A 19027-nucleotide genomic window follows, 5' to 3' on the forward strand; every position below is an offset into this window, starting at 1 on the left:
AGCCTGACAGCATAGAGGGTAACCACCCCCGCCGCCGTGAGGGCGGCTGGCCAGGTATCTGTGGGGCACCCACGCAGGGACCTTCCCGGGCATCCTCGCAGAGGTAAGCGGCTGTGTCCCATCCGTCCCGCGAATTCCACCCCTGAGCTCCCAACCTGTCACCTATTTAGGCTCGCGTGTGATCATAAAATCAAGGCTGCAAAATCGGGAACCCTTTTGCTGTTTCCTGTTACCTTGTGTAGAAGTCGAGTTACATTTTCAAGTGCAAGTCAAGGGGCCCGCGGGTCTCTGGGCGCGGCTGCCCAGAAGGCCACGGTCAGGGCCCCCCCACCCCCCGAGCCAAAGGCGGGAGCAGCAGCTACGGCCTCGCTGGACCACGACGGGGCTCCATGCGGAGGCGGGGCCACCGCGGTGGGCCCAGACGTGGGGCGGGGGCTTCTGCGCAGAAGGGGCGCGGGCCAGGCAGCTGCTGGGAACAGGACACTAGCACTGGTCCTCGTGGTGAGACGGGGCGCGCGGACGGGGCGCGCGGATGGGGCGCCGGGCGTTGGCATTGGCCGCCCTGGCCGTTGGCTGAGCGTGGCCTCTGAGCAAGTTGGTGGGCACCAGGCTCGCTCAAAGGCCAGGCCTGTCCAGGGACAGCGGGAGAGACTGAGCAGGCCGTGAGAAGTTAAGAACCGCGCAAAGATGGCTGACAAAGGCAAAAAGGGCAAAGGGGCCCCAGCCCCAGCCCCAGTCCCAGCCCTTACTCCAGCAGCACCTGCTCCAGTGGCACCTGCACCGGCGGCACCATCGCAGGCAGCGCCCCCCCCCGGCCCACGCACCCCCAGACAAGAAAGATGAGAAGGAGGCAAAGCCCAAGGCCATGCAGCCCAGGGTTGAAGTGGGCACGAGGAAGGGGTGTCACCGCTACAGGTGGGAGCTCAAGGACAGCAATAGGGAGTTCTGGATGATGGGGCATGCCGAGGTCAAGATCCTGGCTGTGGTAAGTCGGGCTGGTATCTCTGGGCAAGGGCCCAAGGACGGGAAGAGAAGGAGAAGCAGCCCCCAGAGGGGCTACAAAGTCGGTGAGAGCCCTTTGCTGTGGCTCACACACGTATCTCCCAGCAGGGCTGCCTAGCAGCTTCACTGATACTGTTCACGGGGACCACTGTCCACCCTCTCCTGACACTCATCGTCACCATGGAGCTGTCCATCTTCTGCTTTTTCTTGAGTATCTACACCTTCGCCATCCAGAGATACATGCCCTTCATCCTGTGGCCCATTTCTGTAAGTGAGGGTATGGTGGGGAGTGCCCGGGCTGTTGTACAAGTGTGTCTGGGCACCTGCAAAGTGACTCAGAGAGACAGAGCTCACCTCCCATATTTGTGCCCAGGTCATGGCCTCAGCACCACAGGTGGGGCAGGGACAGCTGAACTTAGATAGATAAGGTTAGAAAAAGCCCAGTTTGGGGACCGGGGATGGAGGGCCACTTACCAACCTGGTGGTCAAAGGTAGAAGTCTTTGCTGTCCTTGGGAGGAGAGGAGGCGGGAACCACCAGCTGTCCCTCCCAAGCCCTGTGCCAGCTCACACCTTACTGGGGAGATCACTCCACAAAGTACCCCATCCCCAAATTCAAAGAAAATCAATCTTCCCATAAATAAGTAAAATAAAATGAGAATTTTTTTAAAAATCACTTCTAAAGCAGCCTTAGCTCCCCAGTGACTACCTCTGTGAAGGATGTTCATCCCAGAAGGATGTTCAGCCCAAAGCAACCATCCATTGGAGTGTGACCAAGCCGGGCAATTTACTCCACCACTCACAGCCTGTTTCCTCATGTGACATAAGATGGTACTAATAGACCATGGGATTATTCCTGAGAGGAAATGTAGAGTACTTGGCACTGTGACTGAGGACTCACAGACTTGAATCCCTGCCTATCACCTGTATGATCACAGAGCCCACCATCAAACCTCTGCCTAATCCGAGGTGCCTTGTATGCTGACACTCCCAGCGTGCCTCCAAGACCCGATGCTCAGTTTCACTCACATTACACATGAAATGGACTCAGAATGGCCCAGGTAACTCAGAGATTAAGTGGCAGAAAACGGATTCAAACCCAGCTCCGTCAATAGAGTCTTAGGTCTCTAACTATACTCTGGCCTGCCTCCTTGTTAAAAGTTACTAGGGTCCAGGGATCCATAGGTCTCAGTGGGGTAGGCGGAGACCCCCAGTACAGAGAGAAAGGAGAAGAGGCCCCAAGAAGACTCGGCAGAGGAACCAGTTCGCAGTCAAGGAGCTTGAGTAGATACTTTAAGTTCCAGCAAGATGAAAAATCAGTGGACCCTGAAAATCATCCTGCTGCACTTACCTAAAACTGCTAAGGAAAATGTAAACATGAAAGCTTTAACTAAATGGCTGAGCTGGCAAAAAAGAAAGGGAAATACACAAGTACCAGCAATGGAAAACAGGAGCAGTGGTCAAATAAACTGCTGAAGTGTGGGTTGGAATGGTCTGTAAGGAATTATCCCAGGAACCTAGAACACGGATTATCATACACTCTCAAGTTAGGAGATGAAGCCCTGGTTCTAAGTGGGGATTTACTGAGAACCCTGCATAAAGCCAGCACCCCGCAAAATCTTTATCCTTAGGGAAAAGACAGAAAAGACACCTCTTCCCCCACAGAGAGGAACAAGAAAGGATGTTCATTTCTACCTGAGCTTTGAGTAGTAAAAACAATAAAGACTACATTGAGAAATAGAAACCTTGAGCTTATACTTTGTACAGATTTGAATTTTTACTACCTTCAGCCTAAAAACCCTCATGCAGCCTAGAAAACTTCATGCCTTGGAATCAGCAAAAAAAATTTATCCCAAACTGGTGATATTCTGATGATATCTTTGGGTCTCCTGACAGAAATAAATATAGAATCACATTTGAAGCCTAGAGAGACTCCCGTGTGTGGACAGCGTATGTATGAATGCAGGGGCAAAGGGTGGAAGGAGAGCCTTGTCAAAAATGAACTCACAGTTTAAAACTACAAAATACCCTATTTTGAAATCCCCACGACTAAGAATCAAGAATCAACAAATATAACAAATGGGAGGATTAGACCTTGAGTATATCAGACAATAAAAGAACTGTCTGAAAATAATAAAAAACGTACTTAAAATTAATAAAGACATAAATAAGCACTCTAAGAGTAAGACCTTATGAGGACAGAATAGACATATTTTTTAAAATTAAAGTATCATTGATAATACAATCTGATGTTGGTTTCAAATATACAACACAGTGGTTCAACAGTTACCCATATTATTAAATCCTTAACCCCACCCCCAGAGCGATCACTGTCTATCAACATAGTAAGATGTTACAGAGTCATTAACTGTTTTAAAAAGTGCAAAATATAATGTCTAGAACTGACCATATAGCTGTTGGAAAAAATCAACAGATGGGTTAAAAAGCTTATTAGACAAAGCTGGAGAATTAGTGAACTGAAAGATGTGGAAAAATTACCCAGAATATAGCATGAGAGATATAGAAAATATGAGAGAAGCTGAGACACAGAATATGGAATGAGAAAGTCCATCATAAGCCTAATAGGAGTTCCAGAAGAGACTCAAAAGAAAGGAGGAGAGGAAATATTAAAAATGATAACGACTGAGAACCCTCTAGATTTAATGAGGGTGACACTAAGAATGGCAGAGTAGGGAATTCCAAAACTCTGTCTCTCTACGAAAGCAATGATTAATTAGACTGTCCAAAAATTGTCAGGATCAACTTTTTCAGAACTCTGGAATCTAACAAAAGACCTAGCAACAACCAGGGGAATGCTTAATAAAGAAAGAAGCTACTGAAGTTTGGTAAGAGAGCACTGGAGCATTTTAACTTTCCCAACTGCTATCCCTCACTACCCAGCTTGTTCATAATTCATGAACAAACAGAGAAAATATCAATAAAGAGAAATTATTAAAAGGAACAAAATAGAAATTCTGGAACTGAAAAGAATGTAACTGAAAAGAAAAATTCACTAGAGTGGTTTAATAGCAAATTTGGGCAGGCAGAAGAATGAATCAGTGAACCTGAAAATAGGCCAATTGAGATTACCCGATCTGAGGAACAGAAAGAAAAAAGAGTGAAGAAAAAATTAACAGAGCCTAAGAGACCTGTGGGGCACCACCAAGCCAACTAACACATGTGGAATCCCAAAAGGGAAAGAGAAAGGGGCAGAAGGAATATTTGAACCATGACTCCAGCTATATATCCTGATAGCTATCCAGTTGCTCCATACTATCATATGATTTATTCCTTTATTAAACAGCACTTTTGCCCACTGATTTGAAAAGGCATTTTTGTTAAATGCTAAAATCTCATATGCAGGGTTCACTTTGGCACTTTATATTCAGTTCCACTGTCTGTCCTTTTTTTTTTAAGAAAAGGCTTTATAATATGTTGTACTATCTAGTAGGGCTTTGATCTTGAGACCAGACAATATAAGGAGAGTGAGTTATATAGGTATATCTTATTTTAATATAGCCATAAAAATCCTCAAAATATTAACAAACTGAATCAAGCTAAAGTATAAGTAAACAATACATCACGATCAAGCAGGATATGCGCCACGAATGCAAAGATGATTTAGCGTTACAAATTCTATTAATATAATTCACCATCTTTTATCTAAAGGAAAAGAAATTTCATCTTATAAACTACATAAGAACTATTCAGTAACATTCAATACTAATTTTTAGAAAACTTGGCAAACTAGGGGAAAAGGGAACTTCCTTATCTTCTGACCCAGACCTACAATAAACATTGCATTTCACAGTTAACATAAAGATGCCTACTATCCCTACGTTACACCAACATTGTGCTGGAGATCTTAGTCAATGTGACAAGAAAATGATACGTGGATTGGGAAGGGGGAAAAATGAGCACAACTTGCAGATAATATGATTCTCTATATAGAAAATCTAAGAGAATCTACAAACTACTAGAACTGATTGAGTTCCACAAGTTACCAGAGACAAAAATGGTAATGTTTCTGAATACCAGCAACAAACAATGAGAAAAAGAAAGCATTTAAAACAGCAACAGAAATTACAGGGTGTCTGAAAATAAAACTGCTCAAAGATATGTAAGCCTTATATAGCTACTTTAACATTTTATTAATGGACATAAAAGAAAATCCTAAGTAAGTGGAGAAATATACCACTATCACAGATATAAAGAGTTGCTATCATAAAGATGGCAATTTTATTCTGAGAAAATTTATAAATTAAATGAAATTTCATCCTAACCAAGTGGTTTACGGAACTTTACAGGATAGTCCTAAAATTCTTAGGGAAGAATAAAAAGAATTACAAAGATGGACTCATCCAACCAGATATCAGAATTACTATAAACTTCTGGTGCTAGCTGAAGGATTGACAAAAAGACTAACAGACTTGTTATGGACTGAAAGTTTGAGCACATGGACCCAAAATTCATATTCTCAAATCCTAACCTTGAGTGCGGCTGTACTTGCAGATGAAACCGGTAGGTAGTAATTAAGATTAAAGGAGTAACAGGGTGTGGCCTCGATCTGATAGGATTAGAGTCTCTATAAGAAAAGGGAACAGAGAGCTCTCTCTCCCTCCCTCTTCTGCCCCCACCACCCTCTCGATCTGCCTCCTCCCCAGCCACGCCTTGTGTACCACTGAAAGGCCATGTGAGGACACAGCAAGAAGGCAGCCATCTGCACAACAGGAAGAGACGTTCACCAGAAACTGAATTTACTGATACCTTGATCGTGGACTTTTAGCCTCCAGAATTGTGAGAAAATAAATGTCATTTGTTTAAGCCACTCAGTCTGTAGTATTTTGCTATGGCAGCCTAAGAAGACTAATACAGGAATAAAAAAGAGAACTCACACATGGAACATTTTCCAGAATAGACCACATACTAGGCCACAAAAAGAGCCTCAGTAAATTCAAAAAGATTGAAATTCTACCAACCAACTTCTCAGACCACAAAGGTATAAAACGAGAAATAAATTGTACGAAGAAAACAAAAACACTCACAAACACATGGAGGCTTAACAACATGCTCCTAAATAATCAATGGATCAATGACCAAATTAAAACAGAGATCAAGCAATATATGGAGACAAATGACAACAACAGCACAAAGCCCCAACTTCTGTGGGACGCAGCGAAGGCAGTTCTAAGAGAAAAGTATATAGCAGTCCAGGCCTATTTAAAGAAGGAAGAACAATACCAAATGAATACTCAAAAGTCACAATTATTGAAACTGGAAAAAGAAGAACAAATGAGGCCCAATGTCAGCAGAAGGAGGGACATAATAAATATTAGAGAAGCAATAAATAAAATTGAGAAGAATAAAATAATAGAAAAAATCAATGAAACCAAGAGCTGGTTCTTTGAGAAAATAAACAAAATAGATAACCACCCCCCCTTGGACATAAACATGAGTGACTTCTTCATGAACATATCTCCCCAGGCAAGAGAAACAAAAGCAAAAATGAACAAGTGGAACTATATCAAGCTGAAAAGCTTCTGTACAGCAAAGGACACCATCAATAAAACAAAAAGGTACCCTACAGTATGGGAGAATATATTCATAAACGACAGATCTGAGAAAGGGTTGATAGTCAAAATATATAGAGAGCTCATGCACCTCAACAAACCAAAAGCAAATCCAATTAAAAAACGGGCAGAGGAGATGAACAGACACTTCTCCAAAGAAGAAATTCAGAGGGCCAACAGACACATGAAAAGATGCTCCACATCACTAGTCATCAGAGAAATGCAAATTAAAACCACAATGAGATATCACCTCACACCAGAAAGGATAACCACCATCCAAAAGACAAACAACAACAAATGTTGGTGAGGTTGGGGAGAAAGGGGAACCCCCCTACACTGCTGGTGGGAATGTAAATTAGTTCAACCATTGTGGAAAACAGTATGGAGGTTCCTCAAAAAGCAGAAAATAGAAATACCATTTGACCCAGGAATTCCACTCCTAGGAATTTACCCTAAGAATGCACCAGCCCAGTTTGAAAAAGACAGATGCACCCCTATGTTTATCACAACACTATTTACAATAGCCAAGAAATGGAAGCAACCTAAGTGTCCATCAATAGATGAATGGATAAAGAAGATGTGGTACATATACACAATGGAATATTATTCAGCCATAAGAGGAAAACAAATCCTACCATGTGCAACAACATGGATGGAGCTAGAGGGTATTATGCTCAGTGAAATAAGCCAAGCGGAGAAAGACAAGTACCAAATGATTTCACTCATATGTGGAGTATAAGAACAAAGAAAAACTGAAGGAACGCAACAGCAGCAGAATCACAGAACCCAAGAATGGGCTAACATTTACCAAAGGCAAAGGGACTGGGGAGGATGGGTGGAAAGGGAGGGATAAGGGCAGGAAAAAAGAAAGGGGGCATTATGATTAGCATGTATAATGTTGGAGGGGCACGGGGAGGGCTGTACAACACAGAGAAGACAAGTAGTGATTCTACAGCATCTTACTACGCTGATGGAGAGTGACTGTAATGGGGATTGTGGGGGGGACTTGGTGAAGGGGGGAGCCTAGTAAACATAATGTTCTGCATGTAATTGTAGATTAATGATAACAAAATAAAAAAAAAAAGATAAACCCCTAGCCAGACTTATTATGAGAAAAAGAGAATCTACACACATAAGTAGAATAAGAAATGAGAAAGGAAAAATCACAATGAACCCCAGAGAAATACAAAGAATTATTAGAGAATACTATGAAAATCTATATGCTAATAAGCTGGAAAACCTGAAGAAATGGACAACTTCCTAGAAAAATACAACCTTCCAAGACTGACCAAGGAAGAAACAGAAAATCTAAACACACCAATTACCAGCAACAAAATTGAATCAGTAATCAAAAAAATACCCAAGAAGAAAATCCCCGGGCCAGATGGATTCACCGCTGAATTTTATCAGACATACAGAGAAGACATAATACCCATTCCCCTTAAAGTTTTCCAAAAAGAAAAAGAGGAAGGAATACTTCCAAACTCATTCTATGAAGCCAGCATCACTCTAATACCAAAATCAGGCAAAGACCCCACCAAAAAAGAAAATTACAGACCAATATCCCTGATGAACACAGATGCAAAAAAATACTCAACAAAATATTACCAAACCAAATTCAAAAATACATCAAGAGGATCATACACCATGATCAAGTGGGATTCATCACAGGGATGAAAGGATGGTACAACATTCGAAAATCCATCAACATCATTCACCAAATCAACAAAAAGAAAGACAAAACCACATGATCATCTCCATAGATGCTGAAAAGCATTCGATAAAATTCAACATCCATTCATGATAAACACTCTCAACAAAATGGATATAGAGGGCAAGTACCTCAACATAATTAAGGCCATATATGACAAACCCACAGCCAACATCATACTTAACAGTGAGAAGCTGAAAGCTTTTCCTCTAAGATTGGGAACAAGACAAGGATGCCCACTCTCCCCACTGTTATTCAACATAGTACTGGAGGTCCAAGCCATGGCAATCAGACAAAACAAAGAAATAAAAGGCATCCAGATTGGTGAAGAAGAAGTCAAACTGTCACTATTTGCAGATGACATGATATTGTACACAAAAAAACCTTAAAGACTCCACTCCAAAACTACTAGAACTAATACTGAATTTAGCAAAGTTTCAGGATAAAAAATTAACACACAGAAATCTGTTGCTTTCCTATACACTAATGATGAACTAGCAGAAAGAGAAATCAGGAAAACAATTCCATTCACAATTGCATCAAAAAGAATAAAATACCTAGGAATAAACCTAACCAAGGAAGTGAAAGACCTATACCCTGAAAACTACAAGACACTCTTAAGAGAAAATAAAGAGGACACTAACAGATGGAAACTCATCCCATGCTCTTGGCTAGGAAGAATTATACTGTCAAAATGGCCATCCTGCCTAAAGCAATCTACAGATTCAATGCCATGCCTATCAAAATACCAACAGCATTCTTCAACAAACTGGAACAAATAGTTTTAAAATTCATATGGAACCACAAAAGACCCCAGATAGCCAAAGCAATTCTAAGAAGGAAGAATAAAGCAGGGGGATCTCGCTTCCCAACTTCAAGCTCTATTACAAAGCAACAGTAATTAAGACAATTTGGTACTTGCACAAGAACAGACCCACAGACCAGTGGAACAGAATAAAGAGTCCAGATATTAACCCAAAAATATATGGTCAATTAATATATGATAAAGGAGCCACAGATATACAATGGGGAAATGACAGCCTCTTCAACAGCTGGTGTTGGCAAAACTGGACAGCTACATGTAAGAGAATGAAACTGGATCATTGTCTAACCCCATACACAAATGTAAATTCAAAATGGATCAAAGACTGGAATGTAAGTCATGAAACCATAAAACTCTTAGAAAAAAACATAGGCATAAATCTCTTAGACATAAACATAAGCAACTTCTTCATGAACATATCTCCCCGGGCAAGGGAAACAAAAGCAGAAATGAACAAGTGCGACTATATCAAGCTGAAAAGCTTCTGTACAGCAAAGGACACCACCAATAAAACAAAAAGGCATCCTACAGTATGGGAGAATATATTCATAAATGACAGATCTGATAAAGGGTTGACATCCAAAATATATAAAGAGCTCATGCACCTCAACAAACCAAAAGCAAATAATGCAATTAAAAAACGGGCAGAGGAGATGAACAGACACTTCTCCAAAGAAGAAATTCAGAGGGCCAACAGACACATGAAAAGATGCTCCACATCACTAGTCATCAGAGAAATGCAAATTAAAACCACAATGAGATATCACCTCACACCAGTAAGGATAACCACCATCCAAAAGACAAACAACAACAAATGTTGGTGAGGTTGGGGAGAAAGGGGAACCCTCCTACACTGCTGGTGGGAATGTAAATTAGTTCAACCATTGTGGAAAACAGTATGGAGGTTCCTCAAAAAGCATAAAATAGAAATACCATTTGACCCAGGAATTCCACTCCTAGGAATTTACCCTAAGAATGCAGCAGCCCAGTTTGAAAAAGACATATGCACCCCTATGTTTATCGCAGCACTATTTACAATAGCCAAGAAATGGAAGCAACCTAAGTGTCCATCAGTAGATAAATGGATAAAGAAGATGTGGTACATATACATAATGGAATATTATTCAGCCATAAGAAGAAAACAAATCCTACCATTTGCAACAACATGGATGGAGATAGAGGATATTATGCTCAGTGAAATAAGCCAGACGGAAAAAGACAAGTATCAAATGATTTCACTCATCTGTGAAATATAAGAACACAGAAAAAAACTGAAGGAACGCAACAGCAGCAGAATCACAGAACCCACGAATGGACTAACAGTTACAAAAGGGAAAGGGACTGGGGAGGACGGGTGGGAAGGGAGGGATAAGGGTGGGGAAAAAGAAAGGGGGCATTGCAATTTAGCATGTATAATGTCGGGGGGTACGGGGCGGGCTGTGCAACACAGAGAAGACAAGTAGTGATTCTACAGCATCTTACTACGCTGATGGAGAGTGACTGTGAAGGGGTATGTGGGGGGGACTTCATGAAAGGGAGAGCCTAGTAAACTTGTTCTTCATGTAATTGTAGATTAATGATACCAAAAAAAAAAAAAACTGAAGGAACAAAACAGCAGCAGACTCACAGAACCCAAGAATGGACTAACAATTATCAAGGGGAAAGGGATTGGGGAGGATGGGTGGGAAGGGATAAAGGGGTGAAAAAGGAGGGCATTACTATTAGCAGATATAATGTGGAGGGGGGCACGGGGAGGGCTGTACAACACGGAGAAGACAAGTAGTGATTCTATAGCATCTTACTATGCCGATGGACAGTGACTGTAATGGGGTATGTGGGGGGACTTGGTGATGGGGGGAGTCTATTAAACATAATGTTCCTCATGTAATTGTAGATTAATGACAACAAAATAAAAATTAAAAATTAAAAGAAAACTCAAGAGATAGACCTACATACATATGGCAACTTGGTGTATGAGAGATGGCATTATACAATAGTTGAATGGAGTATTTACTAAATATTCATGGAACTAAGAGAGAGAGAGAGAGAGAAACTATGTATCCCATTAAAATTAAAGTTTTACAACAGAAGACATCATTAACAAAATTTTTTAAACAAGCCAGTAGAAAAATGGGACGATGGATAGCATACTTCTTCTTTTTCTTGCCTGATTGCTCTAGCTAGGACTTCCACTACTATACTGAATAAGAATGGTAAGAATGGGCACCCATGTCTTGTTCCTGATTTTAGAAGAAAAGCTTTCATCTTTTCATCATTGAGTATGATATTAGCTCTGGGCTGTTCATACATTATGTCGAGATATGTTCCTTTTATGCCTAATTTGTTAAAAGTTTTTATCATGAATAGATGTTGAATTTGGTCAAATGCTTTTTCTGCATCTTTGAAATAATCATATGATTCTTCTCTTTCATTCTATTAATGTAATGTATCACACCAACTGATTTGCATATGTTGAACTGTTCTTGCATCCCAGGGATAAATCCCACTTGATCATGGTGAATGATCCTTTTAATGTGCTGAGAATTTAGTCTGCTAGTAATTTACTGAGAATTTTTGCATCTATATTCATCAGGGATATTGACCTGTAGTTTTCTTTCCTAGGAGTGTCCTTTTTTGGTTTTAGTATCATGATAACGCTAGCCTTGTAAGATGAGTTTGGGAGTGTTCCCTCCTCTTCAATTTTTTGGAAGAGTTTGAGAAGGAATCGTGTTAATTTTTCTTAAAATTTTGGTGAAATTCATCTAGTCCTGGAGATTTCTTCATTGGGAGATTTTTTATTATTGATTCAATCTCCTTACTAGTAATTGGTCTATTCACATTTTCTGTATCTTCCTGATTCAGTCTTGGTAAGTTGTATGTTTCTAAGAATTTTTCCATCTCTCCTAGGTTGTTCAGTTTGTTGGCATATAGTTTGTTCATAGTAGCCTCTTATCATCCTTTGATAAGTTTGTTGCTTCAGGTCCTTTCTGACTTTTCCTTGGTTATTAGTGTAGGCAAGGGTCTATCCATCTTGTTTAAGGAATCAACTCTTAATCTGTTAATCTCTTCTATTGTTTTTCTGTTCTCTATTTCATTTTTTTCTTTGGCATAACTTTGGCATTTCTTTGACATAACTTTGGGCTCAGTTCACTCTTCTTTTTCTAGTTCTTTAAGGAGTAGAGAGGCTGTTTACTTAGAATCTTTTCTGCTTCTTAATGTTTGCATCTATTGCTATGAATGTCCCTCTCAGAACTGCTTTTGCTTTATCCCTTAAGTTCAATATGTTGTGTTTCCATTTTTGTTATTCTCAAGAAACTTTAAAATTTCCCCTTTAGCTTCCTCTTTGATCTTCTGGTCATTCAGGAGAGCACTATTTAATTGCCACATGTTGGTGGATTTTCCAGTTTTCTTCTTGTTGATTTCTAGTTTCATGCCCTTGTGGTCAGAGAAGATACTTGGTATGATTTCAATCTTCTCAAATTTGCTAAGACTTATTATGTGGCCTAACACATGGACTATCCTAGAAAATGTTCCATGTACTCTTCAGAAGAATATGCATTCTGCTGTAATTGAAAGAATGTTCTGCATAAGTCTATTTAGGTCTATTTGGTCTATAATGTCATTCAAATATTCTGTTTATTCTGTATGTGGATGATGTATCCAATGTTGAGATTGGGGTATTAACAAGTACCTATTATTGTATTACTCTTTATTTCTCCTTTTAGATCTGTTAGTTTTTGCTTTATGTATTTAGGTGCTTCAATATTGGGGGTATAAATATTTACAATTGTTATATATCTCTTGAGGCACTGACCCTTTATTATTACAAATGATCTTTGTCTCCTTTTGCCATGTTTAGCTTAAAGTCTATTTTGTTTGATAAAAATATAACCACTCTTGATTTTTTAAAATTACCATTTGCTTGAAATATCTTTACCATCCCTTCATTCTCAGTCTAAGTGTGTCTTTAAGGCTAAAGTAAGTCTTGTAGGCAGCATATTGTTAGACCTTTGTTTTGTTTTGTTTTTTAATCCATTCATCCATCCTATGTCTTTTTATTGGATATTTTAATCCATTTACATTTAAAGTAACTATTCATAGGTAAGGACTTACTATTGCCATTTTGTTAAATTGTTTTGTGAGGCAAGGGATACGAAATAGTCAGGAAACCCAAATGCCTAAAATGTTTTTTAAAATGCTTCACTAATAATCAGAGACCTGGAAATTAAAACAACAAGGTACCATTTTGAGTCATCAGACTGGCAAAAACATCCTGTATGTTGGCAAGGACATGGGAAACGGGAGCTCCTGCTCATTACTGGAATGAGGGGAAATTGACACGAGCACTTGGCAACATCTCGCCAAGGAGAAGATACGCATAGGAGGCACAGACAAGAGTGTTCACTGCAGCAAATATTTTTTTTTGTAATAATTTTCTAAAAAGTAGAAATAACCTAATATCTCTAGTGTGGTTTCTTCATACAGTAGACTACATCAGTTAAAATTAATGAATTCAATCTATAGTTCTCAGAATGGATCTCAAAAAAGTGTGTTAAATTTTAAAAGTCAGTGCTCGAAGAGATGGTATGTATTTAAATTTAAATTTTTGAAACACACAAAATAGTGGAAATTGTTTATGAATATATAATATGGAAGAAACTACCAATGCATCCTTGGGCACTACCCACCAGCTTGCAAGGCATGGTTTCCTCTGGGAGAGAAGCATGAGAAGGGATGATGAAATGGTGAGACTGTAGCTCACTCCACAGAGTTTTACCTTTTTCTTTTTCTGTAAGGTAAGAGACCTTACAAGATAAGAGATTGCAAGATGTTAACATATGTTTAATCTCTGTGGCTCATGGCTGGTGGAGGTGTGAGTGGAGACAGGATGTTCTATAATCTTCTGATGTCTGTGATGTACTACAATTCAAAACATTGGAAAGGAAAAAAGGCCTGTGACAACAAAGTGGCCAGGGAAGGATAATCCACAGAAAATGGCATCATAGAAACCAAGGGGAAGGGTGGGCTTTGTCCAGTGCTGCAGGGTCAGCTGCTGCCCAGAGGCTTAAGAGGGTGTGTAGGCTCTGGGCTACTCTTACTCTAGAAACGATGGGGTAGGAAGCTGGCTTGCTGGTTTAGCCAACTCTGAGAAGTCTGGCTATGCCAGGGAGCAACAGTGGGTGGGACTTCAGGAAAAGCAGCTTGGAAGGCATCCGTTTTGCCCAGTCTGGGAACATCTGGACCTTGTCAGTAGGTTAAGCAAGACAAGTATAGGGCAAGGGCAAGACTGAGGCCACAAACCACAAGGAAGAAGGTCAAATAGAACAGGTGGTACAGCCTTGCAGAGAGGTGAGGGGGTGATCTAGGAAGTAAGGCAGGGCAGCAGGTAGGAAAGACAGGGGTGAAAACGCAGCTGCTGGGCTCCCAATAGCCAGAATCCAGGAGAGCCTCCTGCAGGCAGCAAAGCCTGCCCGGGATCCAGAGATGGGAACTGACCCTGACAGCAGAAAGATGATGTGGAGTGGTGCTCAAGAGGGACATCATTAAGCTGCATAGTTGTGCATTTATTTAAATGAGTATTGGAGGAAAAAAATAACAAATAGAACTGGCCATTAAGTGTGTGATTTCACAGATGACATGGTAGTGGAGGGAGCCCAGCACAGAGGCAGCTCAACTTCCTGGGCTTTGGGTCTCAAACAGCCAGCTGGGAGGCCACAGGAATGTCCACCGAGCCCAGTGTAGGTTTCCTTTCATATACATACATATATAGATATAGATATATAGATAAATAGATTTTTTTTTCTTTAATCAGGCAGAAGTTTGAAAACCACTTCTTTTGGAGGAAGCCATGGCAGGTCAGATGTTGCCAGGGCCTGAGCAGTGTCTAAGCCGACTCTCCTCTCGCCATGCTTTCAGGACCTTCTCAATGGCCTGTTCGCCTGTGGGTTCCTCGTGGAGGCCATCATCTTTGCCGTGAGAAGTCGACAAAACCATGCCCGTGCACTACCTTGTTGCTGTGGTGAGTCTTTCATCCTGGGCTGCTTAATTGCTCAGAAATCACCTCTTTTGGAGAATGGACATTTTCCTGTGTTTTAAGGAAAGGTCTTTCACAAAATCTTGGGATCCAAGCAAAGTTGAAAAGTAAAGTTGGTACATGCCTGCAGTGGAGGTGCCATTTAATTAGAGATGATGTCCAGGGCGGAGCGAAGCTACAGCTTCCTCCTCGCAGCTGCCCCCCGAGGCGGAGGGCGGCCACACCGCCGCGTTTACAGAGAGAAAGCAAGCCAGTGAGGTGACAGGTCAGTGGGCACAGGAAAGCTGAGGCTGGGGGAGGGGCAAGCTGTCTGATGTCTGGCGCTTTGAGGGCACAAGGGGAGGGTGTTCAATAGCACCTACTGACAAATTAGAAAGAAGGAAGGAATACACCAGCTTTGGAATAAAAAGCAAGAGTAATGAGGATCCTTTTGTTTTCCAGATCCTTATGGGTGTGGCAGGATTTTTTGCTTTAATTGATGTAAGTCTCCAAAGAAAACACTTCAAAGGCAAGAAAGTCAGAAAGAACGTGCTGGTCCCTCCTCCACCAAAGGACAAAAGAAAGGAAGAGTCCCCCATGCCACCCCCAGATGCAAAGCCAAAGGCACCAGAAAAAGCGCCAAAAAAGGAAAAGGTGAAGGGAGGCCAGAAGTGACATGGAGGAGCCACCTACTGTCAGAAATGGCAGTGTATTCTACAACAAGACAGATTTCTACTGTCTTCCTTGGCTTCTTTCAAGAATGACTTTCTTTTCCATTTTAATAACCACCTTTGCTTGGAAAAGGACTTTAAATGGATTTCAAAGCTTAAAGTTGGCCTACACATTACTTTGTTCATTCAACCAAAGTTACTGAGAGTTGTGGAGCAGAAGGCAAGGCTGGAGCTGGGCCCCTTGGGGGGCACGCAGGGCACAGAGGGTCTGGGGGACCAGCAGTGAGGGAGACACTGGCTCTCAATACCAAGCAGCCGAAGGGGCCACAGGAAAAGGGCAGACGGGGAGGCAAAAGGATGCATCTTATTCAGATTCATGTTTTCCCTCTCCATTTGTTTAAAGCATCCAGGTATTTGCTGGGAGGAAATCCAGGTCGTTGGCTTTCCTTGCTTTCACTCTGCAGTGTAGAATTGGTGCTCACGGGAAGTGAACTCAGGTGGAGGGCAACAGGGGTGACAACAGGGGCTCAGGGCTCAGGGCCTCCAGGAGCTGGAGTCAGGCTGGCAGACAGGCCAAGCAGGGTGGGCACAGGAGGGACTCGGGGGACAGTTCCCTCAGAGAGCAGCCAGCCAGCCCCCTGGGACCTGCAGTGTCTCCCTCCAGTGAGGAACTGGGCACAAGCCCTGAGCCAGACCCAGCTGGGCTCCAGAGCCACAGTACACACACATATGCTTCCATCAGGGCCATGCTCCCGCCGGGCATTCCAGCCGACCTGACAGGGAAGGTCACCCTCATGAGAGGAAAGCCAGGTCCCATATCAATGCCTGAGTTGCTGGGAGGAAGTCTGGGGAGGGAGGGAAGTCCCCAGCCCAGCCACAGACAACATGAGAGAGGCTGGGAGGGTCAGCAGGCCTTGGAAACTTGGGGCTCTGTCCTAAGTGCCAAGGGGTCCCTGAAGGCCAGGAAGTGGCAGGGTCCGCTTACACAAGAAGGAGAGCCCACACTCGGGGGCTGCGGAAGAGAGAGGCTGGCTGGAGGCTGGCTGCTGCCTTCGTTCAGGTGGGGAAGGTGGGTGGCTGGGGCAGTACCCAGTAACGAAGCAGGCAGAGCTGGAGTTCGGGACAGCCATGGCAGCCCCTGACCCCAGCCATAGCACCTCCACCCTTCAAGGCCACTACTCCCTCTGTGGCCCCCACAGCACACCCTGCAGGCCAGGCAGGGTGAGGCAACCCTACTGAAAGTGGGAGCAACGAGGGAGATACATTGTAGTGAAAAATGCACACTATCCTGCATTTGACCCAGAATTCCTCTCCTAGATACATAGCCATGGTGTACTAGAATGTTTGTAATAGCCAAAAAACTAGAAAGAGCCCAAATGTCCAAAAGGAGATAAATTGTTATATTCATAAAGTGGAACACTATTAAGCAATAAAAAAGAATACTGGTATATGACTATGAATAATGACAAAAATAGAAGATTCCTAACAGTGAATATCATCACATTGCATGAAAGAAGCCAGACACATAAGATGTACCATACGATTCCATTTCTGTAAAGCTCAAGCAGGAAAAATATAGTGAAAGAAATGGAAACAGCAGTTGCCTCAGGAGGTGGAGGCTGGGGATTGATTCCAAAGGGGCATGAGGGAACTTTTGAGGCTACAAGATAGTTTTATATCTTCACTGGGGGAACTAGGAATATGGTTCCAGTTCAAAACATTCAACTGTACACTTAAGATCTGTGCATTTCATCATATGTAAGTTTTATCTAAAAATGTAAGCTAGATACGGCTATGCTCAGAATCCAGTGGAAAAGGGCGGATCTTCCTGACACCTTTGTGTGGCCACTCATCTCAAGCCCTGGGGTCAGCTCCCTGGAGCAGGCATTTTCTCCACACTCAGAGAAGGCATGCACTGGGGCCAGGCCAGAGTGTGGCAGGACTTACGGCAGCCACCGTCATGCTGAGAATGGGACCCCAGGACAAGGACATGGTCACCACAGACTGCAGGAAGATGGCCCCCTCCTGGGGCAAAACTACATCAGGTGAGTATCTGTGAGGAGAAGGGAATGACCTGTGACTAGGGCGTATAACCTACAGATCCAGTCAAAATGCAGATTCTGAAAAATCCTAACAAGTGCATTCAGAATACAGATGGACACTGCGTCCTTAAAACTAAAAGAAACTGTTAAAAGGGCCATAGTAAAAGGCTTACAACAGTTCTCCAGTGCGTGGCACTGGGGGAGGGGAGGGACAGGCTATGAATTTGAAAATATGAAAGATTTTCAAATTTAACAGAAGGGTTAAATAATAGAATGGACAATTAGTGATCTGGAAAATAAAGTCCAGGAAATCTTTCAGAAAGTGAAGCAAAAAGGCAAGGAGACTTTTTTAGAAGAAATTAAGAGAGGGAGGATAAATCAAGAAATCCAACAACCATCTCAAAGAAATCCCAGGAGGTGAGAACAGACAAAAGGAAAGCAACCAAAGCAATAAGAGGGAAACATTTCCCTCCATCCTCTGAAAGGGCCACGTGCTGAGGTTTACTGGGAAAGGATCCTCACATCCACACTTCTTAGTGAAACACAGGAACTCTAAAGATAAAAAGAAAACCCTAAAAGCTTTCAGAGAGAAACAGCACAAATACGTATTGACAAGAGACAAAACCCAACATCAAAGACCTCCCTGATAGCAGAAAACAAAGCAGTAGCTTCAAAGTTCCAAGGGAACTAGCAATTTCGTGGGAAGACCAATAAAAGACAACTTCTTACAGGTAGTGACTCCAAGATCACCACTGACAAATACTTGTTTAAAAAAAATCAAAACATAATGCAACAGCAAAAGAATTTAATTCTATATCTCTTTAGTCAAATCCTTTATTTGGCTATAAAAAAGCAGACGAAAATGAAAGAATTATACTTCAGCTTTACGCACACAAACTGTAAAAAAAAAAAAAAAAAAGGCAAAATACACAAAATTTACCATTAGTGACATCTAGTGAATTCACAATGTTATGCAACCCATCATACTATCTAGTTCCAGAAAATTTTCATGGCTCCCAAAGAAAGCCCTATACCAGTTAAGTAATCATCTCTATTCCTTCCTCTCCCTAGTTTCAGTCTCTATGGATTTGACTACTGAGTTTTTCATATAAATGGAGTCATACAAAACATGGCCTTTTGTGTCTGGCTTCTTTAACTTGGCATGTTTTCAAGTTCCATCCATGTGTCAGTATTTCA

The 19027-nt window shown here is 41.9% G+C and overlaps 2 protein-coding genes across 2 annotated transcripts in view; one reads left to right on the top strand and one right to left on the bottom strand.

The window, feature by feature from the left end:
- The window catches only part of TK2 (thymidine kinase 2), an 81828-nt gene that overhangs the window by 51727 nt on the left and 11074 nt on the right, over positions 1–19027 (bottom strand). The gene's annotated exons all lie outside the window — the stretch shown is intronic.
- On the top strand, positions 688–17019 carry CMTM2 (CKLF like MARVEL transmembrane domain containing 2). Its single transcript, XM_057492893.1, is given in 6 exon segments — positions 688–717; positions 758–985; positions 1111–1269; positions 15021–15092; positions 15094–15123; positions 15580–17019. Coding segments are annotated over 6 exon segments (732 nt in total). The 3' UTR covers positions 15793–17019.

Source organism: Manis pentadactyla, chromosome 15 (genome assembly GCF_030020395.1).
Source record: "Manis pentadactyla isolate mManPen7 chromosome 15, mManPen7.hap1, whole genome shotgun sequence".
Lineage (NCBI taxonomy): Eukaryota > Metazoa > Chordata > Mammalia > Pholidota > Manidae > Manis > Manis pentadactyla.